Source organism: Balaenoptera musculus, chromosome 1 (assembly GCF_009873245.2).
Source record: "Balaenoptera musculus isolate JJ_BM4_2016_0621 chromosome 1, mBalMus1.pri.v3, whole genome shotgun sequence".
Taxonomy (NCBI): domain Eukaryota; kingdom Metazoa; phylum Chordata; class Mammalia; order Artiodactyla; family Balaenopteridae; genus Balaenoptera; species Balaenoptera musculus.
Window position 1 is genome coordinate 153,648,139 of NC_045785.1, and position 27,930 is coordinate 153,676,068.

Below are 27,930 nucleotides of genomic sequence, written 5' to 3' on the forward strand. Positions count from 1 at the left end.
GGATCCAGAGCAGCAAAGCCTACCCTGCGTAGAGGGGGTTTATCACCACAATCAAGCATCAAATGGGCCTGGGGGCAACTGTGAAAAGTTCACTTGAAATGTGCAAACTCACCTCCACTGTAAAAATCTGCCTCTGCATAAGTTATATGGAAACTATACATCTTTTCAAAACTTTCATGACCCAGTTTTTTCCTGGAGCAATTTTCCTCTTTTGTTCTTCAAGATGGCCATAACAGACGTTACAGCGTGGGCGGTAAGCGGGAGAATAAATAAGGTGGTAAGTCCACTGGAGTATGTGCATGGGTCCAGGGAAGCCCCTGGTTCAGCGATGAGAGTAGTGTCTGACCTAGGGGAATATGCAAACACCCTAAGATGTAATCAGCTTAAGTACTTTGGTAGTTTACTCTAGCAAAGCCTCTTCTATAGCTTACGTTCCAGTCCATGGATCTAAAGAGGTCCCGCTGGGATTCAGGGAGGAGAGCGTTAATCTCCGCGAAATTTTTTTCCGTCACCAGAAAGTCACACCCTTTCAAGACGTCTACTAGTTCACTCTCGCGAGAGTATGAAAAAAGGTCTTGCTTTTTATTAACCCCGCCCCCAGCCCTATTAGTTGCCAAGCAACGATGTAACCAACCTCCACAGTGCTGGGAAACTTGCGAGCTTGTGATCTTTCTCCTTAACAGTTCCAACCTTCTTCAGGAGCTAGCGACAGCGATTCCGATTTGAGCCCCGCCCCCAGAGCCTGCGGGCGCTCGATTGGTGGACGATTCTCTCCAGGTGAGGGCGAACGCGGGAGTGGGCGGAGCCAGGCAGGGGCACGTGATTCGCCGGAGACTGGTGTGCCGGACCCCGGCCACCGTGTCGGCTCCTGGCTATCGCGTTACCGGGTAGGTGCTGGGGCCACAGCCCGGAGGGATCTTAGGAGGGATCTTAGGGTGAGCGACGGCTGTACAGCACCTTGAAGGGGTTAGGCGGGCGAGAGAAGGGGGGCTGCGTGCACCCTGATGAGGTGCGGGAAGATGAAGCCTAGCTGTTTCGGGGAAGTGCGGGCCCCCGGGCATCAACCGGAGTGCGGACGTTTAGGGGCCCAGAGCTGCAGCTGGCGTGTGAGTTAGAGGATTTGTGTGGTCAGTGGAATAACAGTGCAAGGTCCTTGAAGCGGTAGGACTTTCCTTCCTCACGAGTCCCTTGTCTGGGTTTGCGCAGTGAACTCGGGGCTCTCCCACCCCTGTTCGAGTCAGGACTTACCCCTTATTCTGCAAGTGACCTTGGAGAAGTTATTTACCACCTCTTTGCTCCCCAGTGTTTCTTCCGTAGACTGCTTCCTAGGAGATAGATGGAGAGAGGGTGCGGACAAGGGCTTGAGAGTAAGAACACCAGAGGAGAAATAGTGACGTGCTAGGGCTGTCCCCGGGTCCAGCTACAGTTTTTCCTTCAGGGAACATGTATGAGATTTTCCCACTTATTTTTTTTTTTTCAGAACTGAATTCTACCATTGGACTGCAATTACTTTATGATAGTAAACTTGATCTATTCGCAACCCATCCCACCCCCAGCTGCTGCCACTACTCTCCCCAGATTCTTAAATTGGAATCTGAGGTCAGGAAGGAACTTGGATAAGCCACTTAGTTTGATAAATGTCAGTTTTTCAATCTGTAAAATGGGGAGAAGTAATAATGGTAGCAAAATCTGTTTTATTATGGGATTATTGGAAGGATTGAAGAAGATAATGCATGTGAATGTAAACTAAGTCAGCATTATAGATCAGGGTTCTGGTGCAACTCTTCACAGATAAGGAAACAGAGGGCTAGGGACATTCATGACTTATCCTAGGGCATGTAGCTATTAACTGGGAGAAGGAGGGCTGGACTTGACCTTTGGCCCAGGGTTTTTCACTTACACCTCACTGATCCTCTTTTGAGTGTTTTGAGGGATATTTCCTTCCTTCCCTTCCTTACATCCCCTTTGTCCCTTCCAGACGTCCCCTGAAGAGCTGCCATGTCTGGGAATTCTGCCCCTTCCTCAGAACAGAACAACAACAACTATGAAACCAAAACAAATCTCCGAATGTCAGAGAAGAAATGTTGTGAGTGTTGGGAAAGAGGAGGGGCTGCTGTCTCCCAGGATTTTATCTTGAGAATATTGTTGTAATTCTAGACTTTGCTGCTTGGTGGGAGTGAGAAATAGTTCTTCGACATGGGAATTTAAAACAAAGTCTACGGGGGGAATTTCCTTTCTGAAACAAGTAGACTCAGTGAAATGTCTGTCCTTGGGGCTAGACTGCTGGTGTAGCCCAGCATTTTCTTCCTGTTTTCTTTAACTGAATCTTTATCTCCCCCACCCTGGGGGAATCTGCACAGTTGATTGATGCTGAAAGTTAGAGCCAGTATTATTGTACACGCAGTGAGTAAGGCTGAGTGGCAGGGTGCAGGAATTCCTTGGGGTTGCTACTGTTAAGTTTCCCTTTATCTCTTGGGCTAAGTTTTGTGAGGGTGCTGCTCACCGCAGAAATTGCAGGTAGGAACCAGTAGCTTATTTCTACAGGCCTAAGGGGAATCGGCCTTGATATTTCACTTCTCGCCATGTCTTGGGCACCTTACTTTCTCACAGGTTTAGTCTTTACACTCTGCAAACTATTTTCCCTGCAGGTTCATTGCTCTGGGGATGGGTTTCACAGGAGCATTTCCATGCCCATCTTTTAGACAGAGACAGCAGGTGGGTTTGCAGAGAGATGAAGTGTTCTTTCCTGTCCCCATGCATCTGCATGCCTAAGCACCCTTATAAACTGCAAGACTGCAGAGCCCAGGCCAAAAGGTCCTGAGCAGTTGGTCCCTAGATGTTTTGGGGAACCTCTAGGAAAGCTAACTCTTGTTAGCTTCCAGGTTCCTCTGGAACCCTATCAGTCAGTTCTTCTCACTTCAGTGGTTATATATATCAGCAGGTGGAAACAGCCAACCAGCATGAGACCTGGAATCATCTCATGTTTCAAGCTTTCCCCAGAGTCTCAACTTTGATGTCATGCCCTTGTCAGTCTCGTGATTAATGATGATCATCTCTTTTCACCTAGCACTGATGAGGCTTGTTGGGGTTTGGGCTGCAGCAGAGGCAGGTTGTTTGGGTGTGATACTGGGGTTGGTGCACCTCTATGATTAGGGTCTTCTTTGTCTGCCAGGGCAGGAAGCCAGGTACTGAGGGCAAACACCCTGTGGAAGATAACTAGTATAGCATGACGTTTGAGTGCAGCCTCTGAAGTCAGACTGCCTGGGTTCAAATCTTGGTTTTACTACTTCATAACTGTGTGCTATTTTTTTTTTAAAGGAAAAGCAATTTCCCTACAATTCCAATTTGCTATAGGGTTGTTTTTTTTTTAAATTTATTTGTTTATTTTATTTTTATTTTTGGCTGTGTTGGGTCTTCGTTTCTGTGTGAGGGCTTTCTCTAGTTGCGGCGAGCGGGGGCCACTCTTCATCGCCGTGCGCGGGCCTCTCACTATCGTGGCCTCTCTTGTTGCGGAGCACAGGCTCCAGACGCGCAGGCTCAGTAGTTGTGGCTCACGGGCCCAGCTGCTCCGTGGCATGTGGGATCTTCCCAGACCAGGGCTCGAACCCGTGTCCCCTGCATTGGCAGGCAGATTCTCAACCACTGCGCCTCCAGACGCGCAAGCTCAGTAGTTGTGGCTCACGGGCCCAGTTGCTCCGTGGCATGTGGGATCTTCCCAGACCAGGGCTCGAACCCGTGTCCCCTGCATTGGCAGGCAGATTCTCAACCACTGCGCCACCAGGGAAGCCTAACTGTGTGCTTTTAACCAAGTTGCTTTTCTGCCCCATGCCCCAGTTTACTTTTTGATAAAATGGGGTTACTAATAGTATCTTTCCCCAGAGTGATGTGAGAATTGAATGAGTAAATACAGGACAGCTCCTAGAAGAGTACTGGGCATGTGGCTAAACTGTGTTATTTTTCACTGGTGACTCTATTTGCATGTTGTGTTTGTTCCTGAAACATTATATATAGATTGAATTATAGTCTAAACGCTGTGAGCTGGGAGCTCACTTTTTAAAAGAGCCCTGTGAAGAATTATATTTTCAGTAAAAAAATGTTTTCTCCTCTTGTTTGACAGTATGGTAACCCAGATTTGGGGGTATGGAATGCACACTTTAAAGAGAGGTGCCCTCGTGCTACTAGGACACTTGAGCCCAACAAGAGCAGAGAGCAGGTGGTGGTGTTTGGGGGTCAGGGGGAGTTGATAACTGTGGGAGTCTCTGACCCTGCACAATGCTCAGTGTCAGTCCTTCTAGTTCTGCTTTCTTCTCCATGGGACTCTCCTACCTGCCTTCCTGACTTTTTTTGCATTTTTTTTTTTGCCTCGAGGGCTTTTGATTAGTCAAAGAAGCAGTAATCCCAGGTCTCTTTCCTTCCTCTAGACTCTAATTCCTGATCTCTCCTTTCCAAGTTCTACCCTCTTCTCCCCCACTGGAGGTGTCTGGGTTATCCTGAAGCCACCGTCATTCATTTACCCCCCTCTCTTCTCCTTTCGTGGTTGGACTGTGAGACTGTGACAGTCTATGAGAGTATGTGTTAGTTTATTTCCCTTCTTTCTGTTATTTGCCTGTATCTTGGAACAGGCTTCTTGGGCTACTTAGTGTTCACACCCAGCAGTGGCTTTATTAATAGCTTACCCGTTATCCCATTGCTGTTAATTATACCTGTTGTTGGCTGACTTTGACTCTGGGAAGTGCCTGAACTCAAGGGCTGAAGAATGTCTTTAGGGAGCCAGAACCTCAAAAGGAGCAGTACTGGAATTTCAGCTGCTCCAGGGATGGGGGAGAAGGGGAGGTGGTGCTGGCTGAGGTGCCCTTAAGGTGCTCAGACGACTGGTTTCAGGGCTCAGTGAAAGCAGGAATTAGGGGTAGCAGGGAAGGTCTACATGCTTTTCCTTCTTTGTTTCTTTTATTCTTTGATATTTTGAATAGGTCTGGAACAAACAAGTCCCTGTATGAACCTTCTCCTAATTATAAAAGCAATACGTGTTCATGAAAAATTCACACAATACAGAAAGAAAGTAAAAAGCAAGAAAATCTCACCATTTCTCCTGTCCCTGTTATGTTTGATTCTTTCCAAAATCTTATTCTGGTGTATCCTATTAATGGAAATAGGTCCACACTGTACATATTTTGTTCTACCATTCCCCTCCCACACACTTTTTTTAAACTATATTCTGGACATTTTTTTCATGTCGATAAGTTCAAATTTACTTCATTCTGCATGGTATTGCCTTGTGTGGATATGCCAGTCTCTCCCTGATGGACATTTACATTGTTTCCAATTTTCCGCCATCACAAACAATGCTGTAGTGAGCATCCTTGCATATACACCTTTCCCTGCTTGTGCTAGCAGCTTTCCCTACAGAAATAACAGGAGGAAAGATAGACACCTTTGAAACATTGATCAGCATCCCTCAAAAGTTCTATATTGTTAGCTGTTTTTAATATTTCAAAGCACGTGATAGAAATTGGGCATTAAACTATAGCTTCGATGGTTAACTAAAACATTAACTTTCTTAGCGTTTGGCTGCAGAACTTCGATATGTTATGCTTATCAGTCAAACGGCAGGACATAATTGGCAGTTTTATGACTTCTGATGAATAAAAAGAAGATACTACTAATGAAGCACACTTTAAAGGGTAGCATATTTCAAAATATTGGGGCTGTTTAGAACAAAAAGTGGAAGATGACTTGGTCATGAGAAAGCCGGGAACCATTGGCCTTCTAGACCACCCTTCAGGTTTAGATTAGAGAGCAGAGTTATGCTGGCCACATGGCTTCCTTTTGTCAGGTGCTGACAAGAGCTGGTTACTAGGACTGATTGGGCAGTCATGAAACCAGGAGTCTGGGCAGAGCCCTGACCTTGACTTTCTATTGAGGGACTGTGGGCCAAGCTCTTCCCTTTTCTGGGCTTGAGGTTTTCTGTCCACAGAAGGGAAGTTATCACACCTTCGTTGCCTCAAAGTGTGTTCATGAAGGGAAAATAAGTTTAAGATTGAGAAAGTGAGTTCAGCCTTGTGTAAAGAAGGTAGAAGAGAATTTCAGGATTGAAACAGCTTTCCATTATTTGTCAAGGGGTAAGTTACATTGTCTCCAAAATTAATCAGCATAAAGTGTCTACTGTTCAAATTAAGGTGGTGATGGCTTTGTTTTTTAACAGGCAGAACAGAATGTACCTAGTTTTGCCCATGTGGCAATTTGAGATAGGAAGTGTGGTTTAGTTTTGTCCTTCGGAAATTGAGCAGCGCTGGTTGCAGCAGGTGTGTGTGGGTGTGCTGTGGGCAGAGGTGGGAGGTATGGTGCTGGGGGCCACCGTGGGGAGCCCTTGGTGGCCTGTGTTTTCTTTTGTTCTTAGAACTCTCTGTCCAGTTTGGTAAACATGGAGCAGCTGGTTCCCTGGTCAGCCTCAGAGCGTCTCCCAAGTATCAGTTCATTTTCAGCTTCAGGGAGGATAACAGGACCTTTGGGAGAAGTGCCTAATGGGCTGGAAGGTGTGGACCAAGCAGTACTAGAAGTGCAGGTAATGAGCCAAGCCATGGTGATTGAGAAGAGTGCAGTGCTGGGCTGGAGAAAGTGAAGACTCAGGAGGATTTCACTCCTGAAACCTGAGGCAGCTGATCTGTCTGTTAGGGGTCAGAGATCAGGCATTAACATCAGCCGAGGCTGCAGCATGGCGTTTGCTTGTCTTTGTGCTCCCTGTTTGGACAGAGATGAAAATCACTTCTGTTGCTCATTGCCTACCTTGGACGGTCTCCTGCTCCGGCCCAGGAATTTTCCATGTGCATAGTAGGTAAAGGACTAAAAGCCAACCCCTCTGACCCCAAGTCTGGGCATCCACCCCTCCTTCACCACCAGGGTGCTGTTTGGCTTCTGGGTACTTCTTGCCAAACACCCCCAGGAAACTTTCTTCCTTCCGAGGTCTGTTCTCTACCCACACCCCTCTGCCCACTTCTCCACTGAGATCTTCTTACATTCCCTTCTCAAAAAATAAAGGATGACGTTCCCATCCAAGTACCCCAGTTTTGCTGAATTGTTTCTTAGCCTGACAGGGTCACCTTGTCCCAGGGAAGAGGAGCAGCAACTACTTGTGGGGCACCTTCTGGAAAGCAGTGCTGGGAAGACGAAGGCGAAAGTGGTTCTTTCCCATCTGCACACAGGGCCTCCCTCCTTTCCCATCTGAGCCCTCCCAGATGACCTCAGTGTGGGTCTTGGCCCCAGGAACGTGGCTGGCAGCTTGCAGGGCACTCTCCCACCCCTCCGCCGTGGCAGGATGCACAGGAAGGGGCCAGCCCCTGTGAGCAAGCTGATGAGGAATCAGAGTCTCTTTTCATGGAGAAAAGCTGCCAAGGAAGCACAAGATCAGGATTCTAGGGCCAGCCCTTCCCGTGACTCATTGTGTGTCCTTAGGCAAGTCACCTGGCCTCTGAGCATCTAGTTTGCCCCCAGCTGCCCAGTGAGACCTGTCTCTGTAAATGAGCATTCCTGAAATCAATTGTTTTCTAAAGAAGGGCGGACCAGTGGCTATTCCTGCTTTTTAAACTGTATTGCTTTTACTTGGGCCTTTGAGGCAGGCTGGCTGGGATGCCCTTGTGGGCCAGCTTTACCACGAAGCTTCCTGAGGTCTAGTCAGAACCTGTGTCAGGTAGGCGTTGACACCGTCTAAGTGGTTTAGAAGTTCTGGCTTAAACTAGTGGCCTGAGCACAAAAGCCAAAACAGGTTAAGGCCAGGCTCTTTTTTCGGTGCGCAAACTCTTGCCTGTGGCTCTGAAGGGATAGATGGGATCCTCAGGATAGAAACTCTGTTGGATCTGTTATAGGAGCTGGCTCAGTGCTGCACTGGTAGAATCTCCAGGCCCGAGACTTTCCTTCATGGCTGTATCACTCCCGTGTCACTAGATACTCTCATGCTAAGGAAGATGCTATGGTTACTGTCTTTCTAATCCTGGCCACTTTTTTTTTCTCTTTCCATCTTGTGCACCTCTGTGAAGACCTTGGACAAGTGGGAAAGACATGTCTTAGTTGTTTGGGTACTTTCTGGAAGTCTACATGACCCTTTGACTGTCTTTTAGGAGGGTTTACCCGGTATCTCCTCGGTTTGCCTTTCCAGTCCTCCTGGACCCTGGCCTCATTGAGGTGTATGAGGATCAAACCAGATTCTGAGCATGAAGTCCCAGCCCCGTGCAAAAACCTTACTTGACCCGTCTTTATTTAGTTTTGTTCTGTTCCATTTCCGTCTAGCGTGGGCATCCTACATGACCAACTCCCCAACCCTCATTGTTATGATTGGCTTACCAGCCCGGGGCAAAACCTACGTGTCCAAGAAGCTCACACGCTACCTCAACTGGATTGGGGTGCCCACCAAAGGTAGGTGCAAACATGCATTCCTTGGGAAAGGAAGTGATCAGTTCCTGGGCCTCACAGGCCTCTGGGAGACTTATTTTCCCTGGCATCAAGGTTACAGGGTGCTCCTGGCAGCGATGGTGGTTGCTTCCTGGTTTACTGGATTTATTCCCTGTCCATACACTTGTTCCTCCTGGCCTGGCTGAATTGGCCTAGTTTGGGGGCAATGCCTTTGATAGGAGTATTAAGAATTAAATGAGTATAGAGCTTTACATTTCCAAAGCCCTTACATCTACATTATCTAGCAGTATCCATGTGGAATAGCCAAAATGGCTGAGGAAATTGAAAGTCAGACAGTTTAAGACTTGTCCAAATTCTAGTAAGTCAGAACTTGAACTTAACCTGATTCTTAATCTGCTGTTGTTTCCAACATACCATGGTGCTTTTTTCATCCCCTTGGCCACTCTGACATTAGACCAAGAAGTCCCCTTTGGGACATCGTATTGTTTCACTGCTGAAGGGTATGGGTGTCTTCTGCAGTGTTTAATCTTGGGGTGTATCGGCGTCAAGCGGTCAAGTCCTATAAGTCCTATGACTTCTTCCGGCATGACAACGAGGAGGCCATGAAGATACGCAAGTGAGTCTTCTAGGCCTGACTACCAGGCCAGCTCTTTCTTGGCCGTCATGAGACTGGATGTGATGGGGCTTGGTTTCCCTTTCAGTAAATATCTTGTGGGGATTTTAAGTGGAAGTTATCTGCTGGGCAGCTCACCATGGGCTTGGGTGGGTAGAACAGGGCTCGGAAAGTTGCGTGTGTGCTTGTAGGCTAAGCCTCCAGAGGGGTAAGACACGTGCATGGGACAGGGGAAGAGGAAAGATATAGGATGGTAGAAAAATCTCAATGGGCAAGTTGAAAGGTCTAATTAGGGAAAATTTTTGATCAGTGGGGAAACTGAACAGGAAGGGGCGTGATCCCTGTGGCACCCCTGCTGTTCATGTCTCTGGCTGTGCCCGAGCTTGGCCCCGGCCCAGTCCTCTGGCTGATTCCTCTGTTCTCTTGGCAGACAGTGTGCTCTGGTGGCGCTGGAGGATGTGAAGGCGTATCTCACAGAGGACAGTGGGCAGATTGCGGTAAGCCTCATCTGCCTCCTCCCCCGTCTCCCGCCTTTCAGCAGCCTGGCCGCACCGCCCCACCTTGGGTCCGCCTTGGTGGGATTTCATTTCTCGGTCCCCGTTCATCTGTCTTGTGGGCTCTCTTCCCAGGTGTTTGATGCTACCAATACCACTCGAGAGAGGAGGGCCTTGATTTTGAACTTTGCCGAGGAGAATTCCTTCAAGGTAGAATCTGCCTCCAAGCTGGAGGAGGAGGGGTGAGTGGAGGTGGGGAGTTAGGAGGGACACGCAGATCTGTTTGACTCTGGTGGGTGAGGACAGGATTGGACATCTGATTCTCTCCTCTTGGTGAGTCACCGCCAGTCCTTGAGTGTTTTCTTTCAGGTCCTTTCTCAGCTCCTTAGCCTGTATGTATGAGGCCCTGGGGATGTGGTAAGAGCTATTTTTAAATGAAGAGGCCTTGAAGGCCACTTTCATGAAAGAAAATCCCAGGGGATGTGGTGGCTCTGGTGGAGCAGATATGAGCGTGTGCTCTTAATTAACAGCCTGGCCATTACTGACTCATTGATCACTGCCTTCTCTCCCTGGCCAGGTGTTCTTTGTGGAATCCGTCTGCGATGATCCCGATGTCATTGCTGCCAACATCCTGGTAGGTGACATCCCCTCACACCACCACCTCTTTATGCCTTGTGTGTGTGTTGGTGGAGGTGGGGTGGGGAGTCAACCCGCTAATGAAAGAGAGAAATAGACATGTTTAACAACACAGGGTGATCTTTTCGATCTGCCAGAACACCGTTTTGTACTTCCACACTCTTCCCTTGGGAAAAGAAAGAGGCTTTGAGGAAGAAAGTAAGAATTAGCTGTTGAACAGAGGCCAAACTTAAACTGTAGGAGCCCTGGCCCTGTGTTCTGGGTATTAGCTAGATGTTGAGACCTAGGTGTGTTCTTAGAATAGATCAGACTCTTCATTATCTGTGAGGGCCACCTTATAGGAAGGTCATCTGCCCACCACTTGTCTAATATTGAGGTCAGCATTCTATGCACTGAGCACCTCGTGCTGTGTGTGGTCACAGCTTATGCCCGTGCCCATCTGATGGCTGTGCTGGGCTGTGCCGAGTGGATATGCATGCACTGTGTCGTGGTGGTGCTCTCCCAGCAGTGTGGGAACTTGCTGAAGAGGTGTCTGGTCTGAGTCAGCTGTGTATCAGATCAAGCACCCTATTCTCATTGCCCTTGGGGAGAAATTGAATCCCATTCTGTTTTCCCAGGAAGGTACATAAAAGGATTGGCGCCCAAGAACTGCTTCAGCTGCGTGACTGCCTCTGTCCTTCAGCCAAGGGCAGGCACATGACTCCCCAGTTGTCTTTCCCTTCTTGGTTGCCAGGGTCACAGGACAGGGAGGGGTTGCTCAGTGAATGGGGATTGCCAATGCTCCAGTGAAAGGCCACTTCTATGGCCTTCCTTTTCTTTATTTAGCAGTGGCTGTTTGGCAGGAGGGCTGTTAAGGGCAGACCTCTGACTAGGCCCTGCTCTCCCTGTGATTCCAGGAGGTAAAGGTGTCGAGCCCTGACTACCCTGAAAGGAACAGGGAGAATGTGATGGAGGACTTCCTAAAGAGAATTGAGTGCTACAAAGTCACCTATCAACCCCTTGACCCAGACAACTATGACAAGTAAGGTTTAAGGCCAAGGTTTGAAGGGCCTGAGGCAGGGGTCTCATTTGAGAAAAGAGCCTTTCTCCCCTCGTCCCTAGACTTCCCTCTGACAATCCAGACCTCTGTTTACATCATTCCAGGGAAACGAGGTATGGATTTGTGGCCTCTAGGCAGATTGAATCTTATACCTGAACACTGGAGTGGTTTTTATCCTGAGTTCTTCTGGTCTATCCTCTAGAGCATGATTTCTCAACCTTAGCATGACTGACATTTGGAACTGGATAGTTCTGTGCTGTGGAGCTGTCTTGTGCTCTGTAGCTGTCTTTAGCAGCATCCCTGACCTGTGCCCACTAGATACCAGTAGCACTCCCAAGCTGTGACAACCAGAAAGGTTTCCAGACTTTGCCAAATGTCCCCTGGGGAGCAAAATCACCCCCTGTTGAGAACCACTGCTCTAGATCAGTAGTTTTGAATTAGGGTGTTGTAGGACACCCCTTAGAGGTGTGTCATCAGTTTTTGATCAATTTTTAAAGTTTATTGTGTGTGTGTATAGGTGTATATATATATATATATATATATATATATATACATGTATAAAAATATATAGTAATACACATGAATATATGTGCATATATTCCATATGTAAAATAACATAATATGTAAATTTATTTTGCATAAAACAATATATTGTACATGTGTATGCATATATAAATATATATATTTAAGTGGTTTTTTAGATATTACTTACTATGGCAGTGCCTATCAGCCGTGTGGCATAGAACACAGGTTAACTTGATGTGTGTGAACGAAAAGAGCCGTAGCAAGATGCCAGGACCATGCTGAAGAATGACATGTGCACAGGGAGACCTGTGAGAAGGTGGCCTTTGAAAAAGCATGCAGTCAGTACAGCTCTAGTCAGATAAGAACACAGCCCTGAAGCCAAGCAAATGGCAAGACAGTGTGCATAGCCACTGTTAAGTTGCTTCAGTGGTCTGCTTCATCTTTCGAGTCTTTCAGTTCCTTCAAGTATGTTGCCCACAATGTTAGTGTTTGGAGGTGTTTCTTAATACAGAAGTTGAAAACCACTGCCCTAGATATGGCATAATAGTATATTCTTCATTTAGCCCAAAGTCCTACATAGAAAAATATTGTAGAAGAATGTGTGTGTGTGTGTGTGTGTGTGTGTGTGTGTATAAATGTTACCTCTGGTGGTAGGGTTACGGGTAATTTTTATTTACATCATTCTTTCTTAAAAAAATTTTTTTTGGAATAAACACTTATTATTTTTATAGTGAGAACAATTCCATGATGGCCACAAAGCAAACAGTCTCTGTGAGTGCCTTTGAGAGAAACTTGATTTATGTAGATGGGGGGAACGCACAGAGATCTCTGTCTATGGTTCTGCACCCCCCTCCTCGCCCCTCCCCGCCGGCCGATGCCATACTCTGACTCCGTCTTGACTGCCTCAGGTGGGCGCTGTGCTTCTCAACAAACTTCAGGGTTAGCAAAATCTTCAGGTCATCTAGTCTAGCCCCTGAGGGGAAGCCTGAATTCTGTTTATCTAACTTAGCTACAGTGCCTGGCACGGTGTAGGCACTGAGGAAATGGTACTGCCTGACGAGAAGTTCAGGAAAGTTTACTGCATCTTGGTTCTGAGGAGCGCTCCATCTCTTTCCATTTGGTTCCTTACATCTGGGTCGGGGTGTGGCAGGAGAGGCAGAAATGCTGCTGGGAGCCTGCAAGTAACTATACAGATCCTTTCCCCTCCTCCTGTTATCCTCAGATTTTCATACCCAGGGGATTTTTTTTTTTTTTTTTTTTTTTTCCTGCTCTGTTCCAGGGATCTTTCTTTCATCAAGGTGATAAACGTGGGCCAGCGATTTCTAGTGAACAAAGTCCAGGACTACATCCAGAGCAAGATCGTCTACTACCTCATGAATATCCATGTCCATCCTCGCACCATTTACCTTTGCCGGCACGGAGAGAGCGAGTTCAATCTCTTGGGGAAGATTGGGGGTGACTCAGGCCTCTCGGTGCGGGGAAAACAGGTGAGTAGTTAGCCAGCAGGCTGGATTTCTCAGGCTTAGAGTTAGAAGGGCATGGTGGATGTCATCTCTTTGATCCCCTTACTTCTTACTGAATCCTATTGGGGTTTAGGCTGTGGTTTCAGATAGTCAAACAAGTAAAGAGACATTTTCTTGTTCACTGATTCTAGCTCTGCATTGAAGGGTGCGTAACTTGGAACCATTTCTGCTGTGATCATTCAGCCATCACGTATTTATTGGGCTCAACTTGTATGCTCAGCATGGTACAGGGTGCTCTGGTTAAAGTTCATTTCCTCTTGGGTTTATTATAACTATGTAGCACCTTTCAGAGTTTGACTGGGGTCATGCACATTGTCCTTTTTAGGCTGAGTTAACGGTCCTCTGTGTGTGTGTGTGTGTGTCTGTGTGTGTCTGTGTGTGTCTATGTGTGTCTGTGTCTGTATTTCCTTTCTTTCTTTCTTTTTTTTTGGCTGTGCCACGCGCGGCTTGCAGGATCTTAGTTCCCCTGACCAGGGATCGAACCCGCGTCCCCTGCAGTGGAGGCGTGGAGGCCTAACCACTGATCAACAGGGAATTCCCTGTGTGTGTGTTTTCTTTTAAAATTTTTATTTCACACCCCAGTTTGCCCAGGCTCTAAGGAAGTTTCTGGAGGAACAGGAGATAGCAGACCTCAAAGTGTGGACAAGTCAGTTGAAGAGGACTATCCAGACCGCTGAATCTCTGGGGGTGACCTATGAGCAGTGGAAGATTCTGAATGAGATTGATGCTGTGAGTAGGAAGCTCTGATGGCTAAAAAGCCAGTAAGGGTCTCCTATTCAGGCAGGAACTCTCAGAAGTCACCATGTGGGCCGTTCATCTAGAAAACTAGAACCACCAAGTAGAGACTTTGAGGAAGCTGAATCTATGGCCAGTTTAGGGAATAAGTGGGAACAATGCACCCCCAATCAGGGCTTCCTGCCTGCTTGACACACCTGTGCCAATGATGGGACCTGAACCAATTTTTGACCTAGCCCCTGGCACCTGGAGAGAGTGAAGCTCCATTTGGATCCTTCATATATTTTCCTCCTAGGAAAAAGAGATAGCTGACAACTCACTTCTTTAATTTCTGCTTAGGCCACCTGGTCAGCTACTCTGGAAAAGTCCTTTCCAATTTGTTCTTGGCTTTCTGTGTCCTTGAACGCAAAAGTAGGCATTTCTTTTTCTTTCCTTCCTCTGTACCCTTTTATGCCTTCTACAAGAATTCCCTAGTGCCTTCAGTTTCCCCTCCTTCCCTGCTTCCTGTTCCTTTTATCCTGCTGACTTTTCTTGACCTCTAAGTTCCCCACAGCAGTAGGAGAAAGCGGCAGCTTAAGCTAGAGAGGCGGCCCCCTCTCCCAGTGGCCCTCACCCTGCTAGTCGGTCAGTTGCAGTGCATGAAAGGAGCCAGCCCAGTGCCTGGCACGAATAACTAATATTCTTTACGGCCGCCTTTTCATCTGGGGGGCTGTGTGGGTCCAGTTCGCCTCTTCCAGCCGTGTGGCTCCTGCAGGGCGTGTGCGAGGAGATGACTTATGCGGAGATAAAGGAGCAGTACCCAGACGAGTTTGCGCTTCGAGATGAAGAGAAATATCTGTATCGATATCCTGGAGGGGAGGTGAGATTTCCCTCACGAGGGGTGACTGCCCCACCCTTTGCTAGGGGCTTAGCTTTAATTTTGGGGAAGGACTGAATGTGAGTTTGGGGACCGAGAAAGGGTACTTAAGGCATCATTTAGTTTCTCTTCCTACCTTTGGGGCCTGCTGTGTTTAATTCAGCTCTGGCAGTCGGCAGTCCGATGCCTCATTGATTTGTTAAGATCTCCAGAGAAAGGGTAACAAGATAGCCTCTGTTGCTGAGTATATTTTAGAATCAGCATGGTCTTTTTTAACTTCTTTTTTTTTCATTCCACCCCCACCCAAGCAGGTATAGGACCCAAGTAAATATATGGGATATGAATGATTTTCCTCTCATCTGCGGTGTTTAAGGCTGCTTGCTGGTCCAAGTGGCTTCATAGTCTAGGGGTGTGAGGCAAAGGTAAATAAAACAAAACAACAGGGGTCTAGGAAATCCCTAGGAGCCTTTGTTGCCTTACACTCTTGCCTATTCTGTCGAGAGAAAAAGAACCCCACAGGCTGCATTCAGATTTTCTCTTCTTGACCTGCAATTTTCTCGGTCTGAACATTGCTCTTGAAAAGTCTGAATATTCTCAAGAGATAGCAGGGCTGCGGGTGGTTAGCAGGCGACACGAAGGCGCCAAACCTCCAGGAGGAAAGCCAGCTGGGGAGAAAGGAGAAGCGGCCTCTTAACTCTGGACCCAGCCACCGACTTGGCTGCCAGCTTGCGCCTCCTACCAGCCCGCCCCACTTCCCCCACAGTCGTACCAGGACCTGGTGCAGCGGCTGGAGCCTGTCATCATGGAGCTGGAGCGTCAGGGCAACGTCCTCGTCATCTCCCACCAGGCTGTCATGCGCTGCCTCCTGGCCTACTTCTTGGACAAGGGTGCAGGTGCCATTGGAGGGAAGGGCCGGGGACACATCCACAGGGAGGGGGCTGGACTTGGGGTGGCACCAGGATCCCTGGCAACGAGACCTCCCCCTCTTCCACTCAAATCAGAGTACATTCTTCAGGCAGCAGTGTGGGGCTCCCAGCAGCCACTGGGCCAACTACTTGCTGAATTTACTCTGCTGGTGCGAAAACCCCCAGTGGACAGCAGCTGCTGCTTTAGCTCTTGGTCCTGCCTGGCTAAAGGGGCAGCACTGCGCTAACACCCCTGGCAGCATTAGAAAAGTGGTTGAACATTCCCGGCTTGTTACTTGGGCTACTAGGAGGGTGATAATCTTAGAAGCATCTTCATCCTTTGGATTCAGGGTAGACGGTTTCTGGGGAGAGCAATAAGGAAGTGCTGCTGTCTTCTCTGATACTCCCCTCCCTTCCCTTCCTGGTCTACCTGAGCTGCTGGGAAGCCTGCAGGTTGACCTTTGGTGTACCCACGATGCCCCAGTCTTCCCTCCTGTGGGACCCTGGCTGCGGCACTTACTCTTGTTTTGCCTGCACGGAAGGCTCTAAAGTGGGCTTTTTTCCTTTCTTAGCCACTAAGTAGCTTGGGTGTCTTCCTTGGAGGCTATGTTGATAATTGTCTGTGGGGTTAGAGGAGGAGATGTCTAACTCCAGGTCAGAGTAAAGAAAACTCAGGAGCGCCTTAGATGCTCTCTTCCACTAACTTGACCTTGCTTCATAATACTGAGACTTCCTCTACCTGGTCTTTCTGCTTTCAGATGAGCTACCGTACCTGAGGTGCCCTCTCCATACCATCTTCAAACTTACTCCTGTGGCCTACGGTAACTATGAGCCTAGGAGCTGGGCAGGAGGTGGGGATAGAGGAAGGTCAGGATTTTTGAATTTTCTCTGAAGTTTGCCTAGAAGTTCGACTTCCTCACCTGTATATACCAGGGAAGTTCCATCAGTGCCTTCCATTTTTAAAGGGATGTATGTATGTATTTGGGAATATGTATGTTCTTTTATTACCATACTGAAACTAAGGAATTTTTCTTTGAGCTTTTTTCCTGAAGCCCTCTCCACTTTCCTCTGTTTTCTCAGGGTGCAAAGTGGAAACAATTAAACTTAACGTGGAGGCTGTGAACACTCACCGTGACAAGCCAACTGTAAGTATTTTCCCACGGATGACATGCTGGTTCCCCATCACTTCGAGTCTTGGAACCTTTGACACCGAGAGACTGGGTTTCTTTTATGTACAAAAGGAAAACTGATCCAGAACTCATGTCCCATGTAGTTTGCTTACTTCCAAAAAGAAGAGATGTTGGAATTACTATTTTTTAAAATCAGTATCTCTTTCCTGAGTCTTAACCTTGCAGATTGGCTCTTGGAAATCCAATGAACTATGGAAAGTGTTTGGCAGAAGTGAAATGCAAATCTTCCCCCCAGAAAGCACTCCCTTTAGAAAGCAGGATCCAGAGGTGCCTGTAAGCTGGGGTCAGGAGGTATAGGGTTGTTCCTAGGTCTGTCCTGGTAATCTGTGTGATCTTAAATAACCCCCTTCCTTTCTTTGAGCCTCTTTCCTGCTTTGAAGTATGGTGCTCAAGGAGCTTCTACCCCTACAACCTTTAGTCTCCCAGGGCTGGGGGACCAGGCCGTGGCCCACGTCTTAGGAGAGACCCCATCTGCAGAGGAGCAGGAGTGCAGGAGGCTGCTGTGGTTTATGAGTGAGCTTTTGGCTTGGCTTTCATTTGTGTGGTGTCCCTCGTTTCCAATCAGAACAACTTCCCCAAGAACCAAACCCCTGTAAGGATGAGAAGGAACAGCTTTACGCCTCTGTCCAGTTCGAATACAGTAAGGCGTCCAAGAAATTACAGTGTTGGGAGCCGGCCCCTCAAGCCCCTCAGCCCTCTCCGTGCCCTGGACATGCAAGAAGGGGCCGACCAGCCGAAGACCCAAGTCAGCATTCCGGTGGTGTAACCTTGTGTCTCCCTCCCGTCCTGGCCTCCTGCCCTTGTCACTAATCACCAAGGAGTCATTTAACTTCCAACTCCCACCCCCCCACCCCCGCCCCAGCCCCACACCATGGGTCTTAGCAGAGAATGTGAGGTCATGTGTTTCCAGACCAACCTTAGCTAGTGTAGGGTGTGAGACATCTCCCTGCCCAGGGGCAAGCTGGCGAGTTGGGTGTTTTAGGACAGGTCCTCAGTTGGGGGTGTCTGGAGGAGGAGGAAAAGGGATCCACTCTCCTGGGGTGATTGGCAGAGCTGGGGCTGAGGCTTAGCTGTGGTTCCTGTCTGACCACGGTGTCTAAACTCACTAATGTCCTTGTGTTGGTAAAGTGGGGGCAGGGTGGAGGGGGACACAGAAGCCCATTTCCCTTCCACCTTTGTCTCTTCCAGGTGTGCTTTACTCACAGTCCTGACCTGCCTGCTTTCTTCCCCCCTCTCATGTCCCCTTTGGATTGCCCAGTGTGATGCATGGCATTGTTGTGTGTCTGTCTAGGAGGGAAGGGGCGGTGGGTGGGAGAGAAGTCTGGCCTCCGTTGATGTTCTCTGCAGTCGGCCTAGATGGATCTGGACTGGGGGAGCCTTTCTTTTCCCTTCTCCCTGCCTCTCAAGCCAGGTCCTATAAGGGTCAGCCCAGGCTACAGAACATCCACAGAAGCTCTGGAGCCTGCAGGTAGACATAGGATGAGAGTTCTTGCCTCCTTTCATGAGAAACAATCCTAAAGTCTTCAATACCCTGGGGGAAGCTGGCTTTCAGTCTGTGTGAAATATCTTGGTTTGTATTTTTCAGACATAGGTCTCTGGGCTGCAGAGGGGTGAGGTCTCTGGGCTGCGGAGGGGTAAGGTTTTGGAGAGTAGGCTGGCCTCTAGCTCTTACAGGCCTCTTGGAGGAGTGTCATACATTTTCTCCAGTGGCTCCTGGCTTCTTTGCCAACTACAGGAACTTTCCTGCCAAAGCCAGTGACCTCCGGGACTGTTCAGAAGGACAGAGTTAGATTCAGGAGTCACCACTGAGGTTTGAATTGCTCAAGGGAAAGGCAGAGAAGAGTTCACTAGAGCTGCTAGTGAACTAGTAATTTTCAACACATTCTAGTAATTCTCAACACAGTCTCCTTTTTAAGTTAAAAAAGTTTTTGCGTGAGCAGTTTTTTTCCCCAGATATTGGGAAAGCCTGGTGACAAATTAAATCCCCCTCACTAGGGTATTATTTTATCTCATCTTGATGTCCAGAGTAGTCTTGGAATCCTGTGGGGTCTAGCTCTTGACTGTTTACGCATTTACTTGTGTCATTTTATTTTTTCTGCAAGATTAAATAGGAATTGTTTAGAGTAGGGATTCTTAGCCCCTTGGTGGCCCACGATGGCATACCTCCCCCAATTTTGTATACAAAATATATGAATATACGTATGTGCATTTTTCTGAGAGGCAAGTCTAGAGTTCTCATGAGATTTTTAAAAGAGAGAGAGGACCCCGCACCTTAAAGTTATCAATCTGTCTCTTAGAGGTGACCAGTGAGAGCAAGTTAGCTATTTGCCAGGGATGTTTTTGTTTGGTAATAGGAGACCTTTTGTTGTGCTTCTCATCTAGGAGTCTTCATTAGAATCCCCTATAGAACTTTTGAAACATGCACATGCCTGTGTTCACTCTAGGCTTAATTCTGACTCATTCTCTGGGATTACGGTCTGGGCATGCATGTGTTTAAATAGCTTCTCTGATGATTCTGAATCATACTCCAGGTTAGAACTCTATTTTATGTTGTTGGGTGGAGAAACAGTAGTTCCTTGGACCAAGCGTCAACCTGGGAATTCTGAATTCCTCATGGTTTTGAAAGGACAGTTCCCTGGAGTTAGATGTGTGAGCAGATCACAGTATTGAATGAAGTTACCCCCTCATTGTTACTTCAGGAAGCAACCTGTTCCGGCTTTAACACTTTACATTGCAGGGTGATGTGGAACAAATCACTATGTCATATAAACGTCCTATGATAATAGCTGAGAATTTTAAGCACCCTGGAGAGAGGTACTGAGATAAAACTTGTGGGATGATAAAGGTTATCATCACAGGCAGCTGGCTTGTGACCTTGAGTCCTTTATTGCTGCATCCTGAGTAGGACATCACAGCCAATTTCAAAGGCCACTTGCCTAGATTCTGCTCGAAATTGCCTTCCAGACATAAGGTAACTTCCTATTCCTGTTTAGCCATTATATAATGTGTACCTAGTGTCCATGTTTGTGGGGCTTTGGGCTGGGTGGAGTGGTGGTGGGAGAAGGAGACACCGAAGCAGGAGAAAAAGTCCTTGCCCTGAAAAAGGTTATTTTAGAGAAAGAGCATATAATTTATAATAAATGAACATTTGTGAAAGAGCAACACATTGAGTCAGTAAATGTGGATGTCCAAATGGAGTAGAGATTCCTTCTGACTTTTCTCTTGTCCTACATGTATGAGACTAAAAGGGTTGGGAGTGGGAATGTCCCCCAGAATGATGTGGTCTAGGAGGTTTGTGTGGCACTTTTACAAGGTTGTCTTGTCTAGCTTTGCTTGGCTGGTGGCATCTTTAGCCCAAATGGACATTCAGTCTTTTCTCTTGCCGTGAGGTGAGAGTGATTCAGAACTAATGCATGAGAAGGAGCATTTTGATCCAAGTTGTGACTTTGGGCTGTATATACTCCTAGCGAGAAGAGAATTCTCTAACAAACTAGCATTGTATTACCTTGTTATAAACCCCTGCATTAGACACAGGGCACTGGGCTGTTCATTTGGGCTCTCAGCCTGCTGATATTTTGCCATTCTCCCCACGTGTTAGTTTGCTTCCCCAAGAAGAGGAGCATGAGGTGGTCTTATTATTCTTAGATTGGACATGAGAAATTAGAACTTGACAACAGCAAGGATTTCAGCGTTGTTTGGTTTTTAGAGCAAGATCCCTCCAGAGAAGTTTCAGCAGAAAGGAGTCAGGAGAGCATAGAATAGAATAGAGCTCTCATTCCACATTTTAGAGAAGTCCTGTTCCCTATCTTTTCTTTCCTGTCCTCCTCTCCCCTTCTTATTTGAGTGTGTGTTGGTAGTATATACACCTTACTCTGATTATGTGTCTATCACAAATGCTAGTAAGAAAGGATGAACTCCAGAGTACCTTTTGCTGAGGCTTTCAGCTGTGTTATGGGAGAAATAGGTGAAGGCTTTAGCATTTAATCTACTGGTAGAAAATTAGGAAAGGAAAAATCACTGTATTATCTTTGATAATCACTGATTATCTTTTTCCTGCTTTAAAACTAAATGAGGAATTCCGTGACAGATATGAAGAGGAATCTAAAGCAGATTTAGACAACTAGCTTCTTTTCCTATCTCTTAATCCTTAAATTGGAATTTGGCTCATATTTATTATCTGTATTGTTTTTGCTCTTGTTTTGGTAAGGAGATTGTTTTGCATTCAGTTGGAAAGTAGAATAAGAAAATCTGTTACAATCACGCATTGTGCCAGGGGTCTGCCCCATATCCTTAACTCTGGTTTTTGATTTTTTGTGTTTTTTTGTCCATCCCCCACCTGCTCACTAACTCCCAAGAAGTTAGGGTTAGGAGCACAAGATATTTGTATCCTAGACTGAACGGTTGAGTGTTTCCTGTGAGGATCTGGGTGTTCCTCTTTGCAACCCACATTTGATCTTTAGAGACACTGACATTTTGAAGAAACATGATACAGCTGTTTGGAAATAAATCCATCTTATGGTGTATCTGTGAGTAGAAGATCTGAGTACCAGAGAAACTCACTGATGCTTGGGGTAGCCAAAGGACAAGGGGAATAAGTGCCTAATAATTGAGGGAACTCTATCTGGGTTGTATAGTCTTACGCACATTCCATTGTCTTTGTTAAGCCCAGAGGCCATGTTGTGTTTGTTTTCCAGAAATTTGATAACTTTACATAGGTTTTCCGGTATACATTTTGACTTGTGTTTTAAAATATTTTAATTTGAATTAAATAATTTTATTGGAATTAAATATTTTAATTTTAATTTGATTCACAATTGAATCAGGTTGCAACATTGGCAGGATTGATCTCTGACTTCCAATCGAGGTGACACAGACATCAGAAGTATGTCCAGGAATTTAATTTAGACTCATCATGTCTAGAACACTGTATCTAGAAGTATCTATATGCTGACTGCCTGACAGACTGTGGTAGGGTCCGCATGCTGCCTGACAGATTCTGGTAGGGTCCCTATGCTGAGTAACCAACAGGCTCTACTAAGATCTGTAAGCTGACAAGTCTGACTGTTTTCTAATTGTACCAGTTGACACTGTATGCATGTTACTACAATTCTCTGTCTATTGTACATGTCCTACAAAGAAAGGAAGTAACCACTCCACATGTTTTCTTTAGGGGGAAGTTCTATACACTATGATTTTTAATAGATACTTCTTTTAGAGTAGCAGCCAAATTCTAATCATTTTGTAGAAAATGAAGTTTGAACATCACTTGTAAGTTATTTTGTAAACTCAGCTAAGGAAATGCCTGCTCAGAGCCTGACACTGTTACCTCTACTTGAAGTCATCCTATCCATTCCCCCATTTCTGGGCAGGACTTCCACTTTCTGAACTTTCTGTGTCCTCAGCTTCCCTGCTATGGGCTGTAGCATTCCATTGGATAATGCTGCTGTTTTTAGTCCGCTACCCATTTGCCTCTTAATTATAATATAATCAATAAAAATGCAAAGGAAATTTTGGCAAAAGTATTCTTTTCAGTAAGGCTTTCACTGGGGATCCATGACCAATTTTTACCTACTCAGTGTTTTTTATATCTGAATTGCTTGTGTACATTTTTTTTTTCTTGTGTTGAAGTAACAAAATCAATTCATTCTGATATGGTGATAGTTTTGCTGTGGCAAAAGCAAAGGACTTGTCACCAGCTGTGCCCTTTGGAAGGATTGGGAGTGGGCTCAGCACCACTGGGTTAAATGGAATGGACTGAGTTGGGAACCGAAGCAGTAGAGCTATCCTGCATGTTTCCTAGGCACAGCTGTGTTGAAAGAAGGAATGTTAATCCTTAGCAGCATTCTAATTTAATCTGGTGACATTGATGTCAAAATATGACACTCAGATCCACATAAGGTATATAACTGTATTTGAAATGTGTTTTTGTGTGTGTGTGTGTAGAATGGGTAAATAAAATTGTTGAGTAACTTGAATCTATCAGAAGGCTTCTGGGTTTTTTGTTTTGTATTTTGGGTTGTGTTCTCCACCACTCCCCCACCCCCAAAACTTTGCCTCAGGTTGCTTGGCGACTGAGCCTCAGACCAGCAAAAGCCAGACCACCGAGTGACTGGAGTCCTTGGTGGAGGCGTGGCTCTCTTGCACCACCTTCTGGGGAAGATGGGAAGGACATTATAGAAGGCACCTGAACTTAGTCGTGTGTACTTTTTGGCGCCTCTACAAGAATTAAGAAAAAATTACCTTTGACCACACTGTGCTCTGACTCACACTAGCAACGTGGAACTCATTATTTATTGTGGAAAAAAAAAAACCTTTGGCGATCTCTTAGAATTAGTGGACTGTTCCTTCTAAAATACTACCTTCCTGTTTCTAAAGAGATTACAGCTGGTGAGGTAAAATGGCATTTAACTGCTTCTGGGATAGGAAAAACAGGTGGGATTGTGTCACTATTCTCATGCCTTATTTATTCCTTGTTACCTTAACAAGGACCAGGAGCTCATTAGACCTGCAGGCTCTTGGGCCCCATCCCAGGCCTGCTGAATCAGACTCGTCATTTTAACTGGATGACGAGGCAATTCAGATGCACATTTAACATTTGAGAAACACTGTTCTGGGGGAAGAATTTCTCACAAGGTCAAATGTTGGATCCCAGTTTATGGGAGGAAGTTGACTTCTGCTCTGATGACTGGTTTCAGGATGGACTGGGTTAACTACAGCGGTAGGGACCCTCCTCAGAAGCCAAGTAGCCCCTGCCCGCAGTATCGTTTTTTTGGCCTGGTCTTTTGGCTGATGTAGCCTAAATACTCTCCTTTTACCACGGGGCTCCCTACTGCTTCCGCCTCCTATCTTGAATATGTAGCTTAGCTCCAGGTCTGAAAGGAGTGCTTGGTCCAACATGGTCACAAGGTCGGTTCCTCAGGGAAAGAAGCTCAGGACTAGGCCATTAGGGTTCGTCTGACTCCCGAGGGTAGAGGGGCGTGTGCTAGCCCACCGATGTGTTCACGCACGTGTGCAGATGTGGGGATGTGAGCTGCGGGGAGCACTGGAAGGGTGGGTGAGGGGTTCTGCTCAACTTCCTTCATTAGTCATTTGGCGGCGGTGTAATGGCTTTATTTCTCTTCCTCTCTGGCTCCTAGGCGGAGACCTCGCTGGCTGTGCATAGGCTCTCCTCTCCGGCCTCCCCCACATTGCTCTTCTGATGATGTGAAGGCTGAGGCCAGACCTCTCCGGGAGACTGGCCTACTGAAAAACTTGGCATGTCAGCTCCAAAGGGGCTTGAGCAGGAAGTTCAGTGGGGATTGGACATTCGGGGCCACCCAAATGAGCCCTGAAAAAGTTGCACCACATTTCTTCCCCTCATGCCTAATGGGAATATCAGTTACACTGAAAAACTTGACTTCCCTGTGCCTCAAAACATTTCACAGCCTGAACCAATTTCGTTTTGATCATCTCTTTGTTAGGTTTGGCCCAAGTTGGTCAATCCTGTTCCATTTTGGCATTTAACATCTGACCTGTGACTGTATCCCTAGCTGGCTTTCTTTGCCTAATGTGCAAATGTACCTCTTCAGATTTAATTGTTTCCAAGTGAGAGGGCTGAACTCCAGCAAACCATTTCTGTGCTGTAAGAGCTGGTCTCTACATCCACTCCAAGTGCGCAGGCTAGGGTACAATATGCATAGCTTTGCGGTCACTTTTTTGTCACATTGGAAACGAGACAAATTCACCAGGTGAATGGAGGGTATCTGAGAAATTCAGTCCCTAAAACGTCTCTTCTGCGGTGACGGAAGAGCGGCATCAGTAGCAACCTTTTTGTTTAGAGAAGTTTTTCTTGTTTCAGGCCCCTTGAAGGCAGGATCTGACTACAAGACTCCACAAAATATGTACCTTTCTTCTGAGTTCTCTTTTGTAGCTACTGTATTTTCTACCTGATACTGTGTGCCTCTCAAAGCTGAAGAGGGCTGACGTCATCCTCTCTGGTGGTTGGAAATGAGGGCTGGAGAGAAAAGTAGGGTGCCATTTGGATCACATGAAGAAGTAAAAGAAGTTTCCTTGGGAATCGACTCGCCCAAGGAGTTCTTTTGGTTTCAGAACAGGTGCAGGGAGACATGCCCTTCTGTGGGGTCTGCTACCGTGATACGGTCTCTGAGAAAGCTGTGGTTATGACTTCAAGAGCATCTGGTCTTCTAATCCCTTCCTCTTAGCTAATTGTCACTATTGTGGTCTACTGGTCTCTCATGTAGAACCTTGGGGGAATGGGATGGGGGGGAACCAAGCCCTCAATGCATTAATCATGTGGTTTCCCTTAAAGATAAACCAGGTAATTATTCCTTAGATCAGTGATTGTCAAATATACAAATATGTCCCTGCAGATGCGATTTTAATATGTCACTGCTCTTGAAGGAAGGCATGGAAGCTCCCAAGGATACTGTATCTTACAAGCAAAATCCTTTTTTTTTTTTTAAAGAATAGTAAGTTATTAACTTTTTAAATTTTTTTCCCCTTTTCATTCAGATGCCCACTTGCTGGTCAAGAGGGTGAGTAGCAAGAAGAGTAGTGCAATGCAATTTTCCCGAATGGTTCTTTTATACTGTGGATGATACAGGACCCTGTTACCTAAGATGTGATGCGCTGGGCTGCTGGCAGTTCAGCAACCAGCAACTAGGAGCTTATTTTAAGTGCACAAAGCTGCCTTCAGAAAGTCTCCTACCCTGCTCTGTAGCAGGTAATTTTCATCTAGCTGCTCATAGCATGTTGTACTGTAATGATTTTGTTCTTGTGATGCAGGTTTCTTTCTGCATCTAAATACACTGTCTTTTGATGATCTGATAAATGTTTTTATTTAGTTATTTATTCATCCATGTAAGGTATTTTTAAGTCCCCATATTAATATCTGCATGTATTTAATCAGAATGTAAGGTAATTTGTGTTGTCAGGTTTTGTTTGGTAGAAATTTAGGTATTTTGAGTATTTAAGTTTAAAGTCCATAGTATTACCTTAAATTAAAATTTCAGAATGTAGGTACCCATCTTCTGTAAAAGGATAATAACTATGTGAAGGCACAGTGGATTTCTTTTGAATACTTTTTTTTTCATTGATTTTTATTATAAGTATAAACCAAGAGATACATTTCTCTGGAGAAAAGTTTACTTCCTGGATAAATAAGATCATGCTAAAATTTGTGAATAATATGTATTGCTTTTGTAATAAGAAATATAATAAAAGTTATTTTTAATTAAAAAGTGCAGCTAATTTTTAAAATCACACACAAAAGAAGGTAATATTTGGTACATTATACATACACAATAGTAACACCATGCAAAATATATTTGACGCGAGCTAGCTTCTTTAAAATGATTCTCAAATTATTAGGTTGTGTATATATTAACAACTGGTGGTTTTAACTGGTGACTTCTGCCTTTATCAAGTTCCATTAGCATTTCACAATGATATTAGTGGGATCATTACTGCCATGCATTATCAACATTCTAGAGCTTTATTAATTTATTTAATGAATATTTAATGATCACCTATTGGTTGCCATGCAATGACTAAACAAAGTCTGTCCTCTTTCTAGAGTTTATTATTAGAAAGGATACAGTTAACAGCAAGTCTGTAACCCATCCCTCCCTTCTGGGAGGGAATGCCTTTCCCTTATAAATGACCTTGACCAAAACCATTTTTAGATAATAGTTGGCAAATATTTATGAATAAGGAACTTGGAACACTCTAGGATGGTTAGCAATGGAGATAAAATGAAACGTTCATAGTAACAGTAAATCAATTATAAATTCTATAAGCGCAAGGGCTCTGATAGCATGAAAATGACTTAGGGATTCTCCCAGTTTGAAATTGAAAGTGCTAAATGTATGAGCTTTAGTAATGTATCTGGAGGAGTAACAATAATGAGGGTGTCAAGGGTGTGATATCCTTGGAAAACTCTCCAAGCCCTTTTGTAAGTTTTCTCTTATTCAGCAATCAAGCCACTGTTTGAAGAAGGCTGGGAGTGTCTTTGATCATTCTCCCTGTTTTATAAATAGGTGAATGAACACCCTTATTGTGTGACTCACCTCAATATTGATGGAGTTTTTGTCAAATTATAAGATTTGTGATGGTGAGGGCCCAATAAACACATAACATACTACTTTTCAATATAGCTGGAAACTTAAAAGATGATCAGGATTAGAAAATGACTGTTTGGAGAGTGCTCCAGTGTTGGGTAATGGTCATTATTTGCTTTATTTCTGTAGCCATAATTGTTACATCATGTGTTAACTTTCTCCAGGGTCTTCACCGGGGACTCACCATGAGGAGGGTCAGCCTTTGGGTTCACTAGCTTGTCCTTGTTGGTGACAACCCCACTGGTACTTCCTCTGGCAGTCTGGCAATAGCCTGTTACCATGCTTTATGGCCTTGAAGTATTCTGCACCATCCAACCTACATTCATTGTCTTGAACTCATTTGAGAATTTGATAAAAGCTAAGGAGTCTCTCCCCAGAAAAAGGTACACACACATAAGTTGTACATACAATTTAGTGGGGGGTTGTGACCTCCTGAAACCTATTCCTGGACCTCAAGGTAGGAAACCAGGAGGTAGATGATAATCTACACACATACTCATACACCTCATCTTCCTTTCTTTCCTTTGACATAAAAAATGAAGACACATCTATTTGGTATTAACTCTTAAGCAGAGAAGGGGAATATATGAGGTTCTGAAATGCTCACTTTTTTAAACTGGACATTGTGGATTAGTTAAGAATTTGAATAGATGATTGTAATAAGATAACATTGCTAATCATGGAGAGTAATGTTTTCGTTTTCTTAAAAACTTAAGGGAACAAAGTCTTTCTTCTTTTATTCTCATTAAGCCAGCTGCATTTTGGGCAGAATAACTCCCTTCTGAATTTCCAAAGACATTTAAGTACGCTTTTTGGTTGTATATGTGATACTGCACGTTTGAAAACTAAGTCAGATTCTATAGGTGAGTTTCTCCTTGCAATTAAGGGAAATA

At 45.6% G+C, this 27,930-nt stretch overlaps 1 protein-coding gene across 12 annotated transcripts; it reads left to right on the forward strand.

Annotated features, from left to right (window-relative positions):
* Nucleotides 1-682: 682 nt before the first annotated feature.
* PFKFB2 (6-phosphofructo-2-kinase/fructose-2,6-biphosphatase 2) lies at nt 683-26,089 on the forward strand. Of its 12 annotated transcripts, XM_036828345.1 has the most exons (17): nt 849-887; nt 1,481-1,599; nt 1,979-2,086; nt 8,281-8,406; nt 8,923-9,019; nt 9,447-9,513; nt 9,646-9,720; nt 10,088-10,144; nt 11,043-11,167; nt 12,990-13,197; nt 13,816-13,962; nt 14,723-14,827; nt 15,588-15,717; nt 16,488-16,550; nt 16,810-16,874; nt 17,485-17,676; nt 24,056-25,382. In XM_036828345.1, the coding sequence occupies exons 3-17, from the start codon at nt 1,999-2,001 to the stop codon at nt 24,116-24,118; spliced, it is 1,608 nt and encodes a 535-aa protein (XP_036684240.1). In that variant the 5' UTR covers nt 849-887; nt 1,481-1,599; nt 1,979-1,998; the 3' UTR covers nt 24,119-25,382. The 12 variants fall into 12 exon arrangements, 11 of the variants coding, with proteins under 11 accessions (XP_036684230.1, XP_036684219.1, XP_036684274.1 ...); XM_036828335.1 differs by lacking the exons at nt 849-887; nt 1,481-1,599 and adding an exon at nt 683-777; XR_005016791.1 differs by lacking the exon at nt 1,481-1,599 and having other exon boundaries at nt 801-887; nt 17,485-22,817.
* The last annotated feature ends 1,841 nt before the right edge of the window (nt 26,090-27,930 follow it).